A 6,045-nucleotide genomic window follows, 5' to 3' on the forward strand; every position below is an offset into this window, starting at 1 on the left:
TTACATATCACTAACAATTGAATTAATTGAGACAGGATGACCTTACATATCACTAACAATTGAATTAATTGAGACAGGATGACCTTACATATCACTAACAATCAAATTAATTGAGACAGGATGACCTTACATATCACTAACAATTGAATTAATTGAGACAGGATGACCTTACATATCACTAACAATCAAATTAATTGAGACAGGATGACATTACATATCACTAACAATCAAATTAATTGAGACAGGATGACCTTACATATCACTAACAATTGAATTAATTGAAACAGCAATGACATTACTATCCATAACTGTCTTGACAATACAAATGTCACCCTTGCCTAATAGCCCATGACATCAAGAACTGTTTGAAATGAAGATGGCGCATGACCAGCTTCTCGCAATGTCTCTTCAAGCCCCATCAATCACATGATTAACAATGAAATGTTTGTTGATTTCTGTTTATCACAAACGAAACTTTTTAACGAAAGACAGGTAGATAAGTGAAGCTTATGGAAATGTGCATGTTTGGGTCAGGGTGCAGTTAACACAATGCACAAATGAAAAAATGTTCATCCCTTCAGATAAGAATTTAACTTAACCCTATTTTGTAAAGCCTGTTAGTTAATTACTCCCAGCCTATTGAGTCAATCTCAAACAATCTTTACAGGTTGATGCTTTAGACAATGTTTAATATTCTAAATGGATTCAAGGTCGAAGTACGAAAGTTATTAGATTGTTTCTCAACCAACAATGCTTTTCTCATGGTCAAGAAGATATAGGGTGTTCAAGGGTGGGATCACCTCAAAATCTTTATTTGTTAGTAGATGGAAAGCAGACTGTAAATGTTGTTTGTGAAGAAGCTTTGTTATAATTTTAAAATTTTGAGATAAAGTTTATCTTCAAGTTATTACTTTGAAACATACAATTGCTGTTGAACTTACATTGATTAAATTAAGTTTAAATGTTCCCTTTCACACACACACACACACTTACTACCTTTTGGCTCTCCTCTTGAATTATGGGATTTCTCTCCTGATTTGGCATTTGATGATGTTTTCTTTCCACCAGGGAAGTATTTCTCAAATCCTTTTGGTGGATGCTCACAGAGATGTCGCCACTGATGTAACAGATTTCGAAAACTAAGTGCTTCGGGTGTTTTATGCAGGAATTCAAGGTTCTGGCATATCTAATAAAAATGTTGGAGAACTGGTAAATGTTAAAACCTCCTTGTTAAAAGTAACAAAAAAACAACAACTAATATTTCACTGAATGTCTTCTCAGTGTTTTCATTACTGAATAAATAATTCTCTAACAGGAATTACTCGAATATTTCGACTTTTCAATTTCATTCTTCACAAGTTACAAATATTATTTCTTACAGCCTATAGAGTGACTTTGGATGTTTTTTACTCATCAAATTGAATCTATATTTATACAGAATTTGAAGAATATGCTGCAAATTCTTCTGAATTATTCAGTAAATAAGCTGAATGAAATGCAAAAAAAATATTTATATGAAACCCAATCTATATAAATATAGGTTCACTGTGGTGGGTAAAACAATTCAAAATATATAAGCTCAAGCACTATAAGAAACCTAGTATTGTTCTTTCAATTTGTCCTTCTCCAGGATTAATGATGAGGAGTGGGATTCCTAAAGCCAGTATGCCTCAGTGACTTCTGGTGAATTAAACGATACATTGGGCTTCATATTTATTTTCAGAAATTCAAACAATGACAGAAAAGAAAAGGAATGAACTGTTTAGAGAAATATATGTATCTTACTGATGACACATTTATTAGTATTCAAAAGTAAACAAAGTTTTTTTTCTCAATTACCTCATAGCTTTGTAAGTGAAGTATTGTCAAGACAACCTGATTTTACTGTGTAGGGTTAAACCATATGATAATATCTGTAGAATTAAATACTAATCTTTTGACAAGAAATGAAAATATTCACTACAATATTCCTAACATCATTCAGAATGTTTAAAAAAAAAAAAAAGAGTTGTTCTTATACCGTTTATCACCAAGTGTTTAAATCTTAAATACACCCGAGAACAAGTGTTAAGGATATGTTGTACTTACACACCAAGTTTTTCTTTGATTGCTGGTAAAAAAATCTCGTGTAAATGAAATAGTTATGCAATGAGTGTACTGGAGAAACATGACACCACAGTTAAACAATAAACAAACAAAAAAAGAATTAGCATGGGCATTGCAGAGTGGGGAACTTGCCCCCCCCCCCCAAGAAAATGGGAAACATAATTATTTCCTTATTCATTCAGCATATGTATATGAATGTTTTTATTCACTTCACAATTTCACACTACTTTGCCCCCCTCCAGTAAACTTTACGTGGACACCCATGAGGGTTAGTCTTAGCTAAGATAGTTATGTACTAACTAATCTGGAACAGCCTTTCTATGTCACACCTTTTCATCTTTAGATGTCACGTGTTCTGGAGGTCTTCCATAACTTATTTATATCGAAAGTTTCTGTTAGAATTTACAATTTAAATTTAAAAATAATTATTAAATACTTGAAGAAAACTCTCTCATAGTAGTCATTTTGAATACATGGACACTATTAATAGTATAAGTTATCACTTGATAAATTTTACATAACGGTGCAATCTTGGAACATTGGACATGCAACCATGTGTACAATAAACTTAGCACCCTATTACTGTTACATAAAATATTTTATTCAAACCAGTTACTTACAGAATAAAAATTACTTGTATTAGTGAAATATATTGAGACTTGTGGAGTCACCTACATATTACCAAATCCTGCATCTATAGGAAATGCATGTGTGTCAAGACATTTATCCATCAAGATTCAGAACGTGAATACATGAATTATTGATTAAATTTACAGTTGTGAAGTTTAGCCTATATGAATAAACTTTTCTGTTGATTTTTGGTTTAATGAGGGTTCACTTATCTATACTTTTTTCTATCAAGGTGCTTGCTTTTAGTTTTAACTTTTAGACTTGTGCATTACAATTTAATTTCTGAATTTATGTTAAGCTTGACATGAAAAAATATGATTATGATAAAATCATGAATGTACTTTCATACTAACAACTATTTATTTCACTAATATTTAAAACTCAAATAAAATTAACATTTAAAAAAATAAATAGATCTAACACCTTATGTTTAAACTTAGTGAAAAAACAATGTCAAATATCGTTTTTATAATTTCTTACGCTTTATTACTCACAAACGAATACGCGATAATTAAAAGCAATATTCTGGCAATGTATGCTCTAATTTAGAAACAGAATACTAAATCATTTTAACACTAAGTAACTTCATAAGTTAAGAATGTTCGTTACATCATCCAATGATCAAAGAAAGGTTATATAATGAGCTATAGTAATGCTATTGAAGTTAGCAACAGTGAAGAAAAAAAAGACCTCAAATATCTCACCTGCAGTTTTGTTAAAGTTATTTTCTTATTTAATACCGTTCGTGCAATGATATTTTCAAATCTTTTAGAAACTGTCATGAAACGATGCGCCATCGTATAAGTTTCTGTTTTTAAAATTACGAAAGAGTTTGCCAATTACGTTTGTACATTTAAGCTTTATCATAGCACCCCTATCGTAACTTGCACATTGACATTAAAACATATATCAACAGATGGCGCTAGTTATTATTTTGTATTATATAAAAATCAAAAACCCGGTTGCGGAATAACTTTTCGTTTAACGGTTTTCGTTCTAAAATATATTAATTACTGCTATATAATAACATAGTATTTCATCGATTCCTGGTGGATTTCAGTAAATAACTGTAAGTCTATGATAGATTTCGATGATTTGATATTTGTACCTATTATAACGTAATATGGCGACCATACACATAGTGAGAGGTCTTGTAAGTAAAAGTCAAAAGGAAACACTAAATTAAGGATAATACATGACAAATATACAATAATTGTTGTATAAATGAACATACATAGTTATTAACACAAGGGCTCGCTAGCTACCGGAACTACTCAGAGCTTTGGCCCCAAGAAACAGCTACTACACAAAATAATCAGAATGTAATGTATTATAATTTACGTGAGATAAAACAACGTATGATAAACTACAAATAATTTATTTCCTCTCTGCCACTACCCCTATTTTAATTTTTATGTAATATTTCTTCTAAACAGATCCAGGAACAGTGACAATTTCATCATCTATAAGTAAATCTATATTAATCACACGGATGTTACTAAAACTCAGCTTCTACATTTCTTTAATATATTTAACCATTGCTCAAACAAGCTTACACATATTGAAAAATTAATAGCTACTGAAATGCAATCCGGGGCACGCGGTCTTTGTGCTCATCATACTTTTTAATGTATTGTTGCGTCAGCGAGGTCACGTGACTAGTATCACGCCACCTCTTTCTAGAAATATCCTGTTCCTTCAAGAATGCCCTAGCATTTACTTGATATGTGTTAGTCTTGTATATATAAGACGTTCACAACGTGACGGGACAACAAGGTAATGAGTAATTGAATGCATGCGGACAAAATATTGTTGGCCACATGAGACGTGAGTTATAGCGTTGTTATAGAGCGACTGTTGAAATTAAGTGTATCGTAAAGTTGTATTCGGAAAGAATAAACCAGTTTTATTTACGAAAGGACTTGTGTCGCTAAAGTTTCGTTGGAACGAATTTACAGAAAATTAACGAACGAACGGAAACGTAACAGTAAGTTATCAAAGAATGTTAACCAAAGTAAAACAAAAACTATTAAATTACCTCAAAAGTATAACATATCAAGCTTATGTAGCTCACATGCTTATAATACAGCTGATATGTTGACCAAAAAGGCCCCACTTTATACTTTTAAATATTTATTTTATCCTTACAAACTTTCGATGTTATTAAACAAGTTCTCAAAAGTGTTATTCCTTTAAAACATTATTTATAGGAACAAATCACACTAACATTTTGAAAATGTAACGTTTCAAATTTATTAATGATTTTTCTGAAGTGAAAAAATGATATCGAAGTGGATTCGAATCTAATATTCTGGTCATTGGGTGGATTATTTAATTAAGCTCGCTCAGTTTTCTCTTCATTGATTAATAAAGAAAATGCGTAATATTCTAAGCTACACTTAAACATTAGAGGGTGAATCAATTAAGATCACAACAGAAGGCCGTAATTTGCTTGGAAAAGTGTAAATAAGTCTGATTTGACTAGAAATGAGAAATATTGACACAAAGTTATTTCACTGTAAAATAACACTTTTATTTCCACAAATATTTGATTTGGTTTGTTTTGAATTTTGCGCAAAGCTACACGAGGGCTATCTGCTAATTAACTAACGACTGGAGGCATAACAAATTATTTAAAAAAATAAAATAAAACTGGTTTATTCTTTCTGAATATAACTTTACGATACACTTAATTTCAACAGTCACTCTATAACAACGCTATGTCTCACGTGGCCAACAATATTTTGTCCGCATACATTCAATTACTCATTACCTCTGTTCCCGTCACGTTGTCAACGTCTTATATATACAAGACTAACACATATCTAGTAGTCTCCCGATAATTCACGAAGGTTCGAGAGAAGGAGTGGCGTGATACTAGTCACGTGACTTCGCTGACGCAACAATACTAAATACTAAACCTATCAGAACTCCCCACAATACTATGTCATTCATTTACATCACCAGACAAGAATCGTTTACAACTTTACCCGCTCACTTAATTAACATGCCAGACATCTTGATTAGGCATGCTCTTTGAATTATCTGTCAAACAGTTCAGAAGCCAGGACAGACAAGTTCCAGACTTAAATATATTATTGTAAACTATATTTTCAATATTTTAATTTAAATATTTCCTAGCGGAAGTTGCTCATCATGATGATGCAATCACTAAAAAGTTCATAATGATGTAATAATCGAGAAACTTTTAGAAATATCTAGAAAAAAATTACGATATAAACATGGGCACCCGCAGGAAGGGGCAAGGGGGGTCACTTGACCCCTCCCCCCCCCAGATTTTCAAAAATA

At 31.7% G+C, this 6,045-nt stretch overlaps 1 protein-coding gene across 1 annotated transcript in view; it reads right to left on the reverse strand.

The window, feature by feature from the left end:
* Positions 1-3,631, reverse strand: part of LOC106472510 (AFG3-like protein 2) — a gene marked incomplete at its 3' end in the record, with an annotated part of 8,064 nt that extends 4,433 nt beyond the window's left edge. The window contains exons 1-2 of the mRNA XM_013933166.2: positions 3,441-3,631; positions 997-1,186 (exon numbers count right to left, since the gene is read on the reverse strand). Coding sequence (XP_013788620.1) covers positions 997-1,186; positions 3,441-3,533 — 283 coding nt within the window. The remainder of the gene's footprint in view (positions 1-996; positions 1,187-3,440) is intronic.
* Positions 3,632-6,045: the final 2,414 nt, after the last annotated feature.

This window comes from Limulus polyphemus, unplaced genomic scaffold, assembly GCF_000517525.1.
Source record: "Limulus polyphemus unplaced genomic scaffold, Limulus_polyphemus-2.1.2 Scaffold5392, whole genome shotgun sequence".
Taxonomy (NCBI): domain Eukaryota; kingdom Metazoa; phylum Arthropoda; class Merostomata; order Xiphosura; family Limulidae; genus Limulus; species Limulus polyphemus.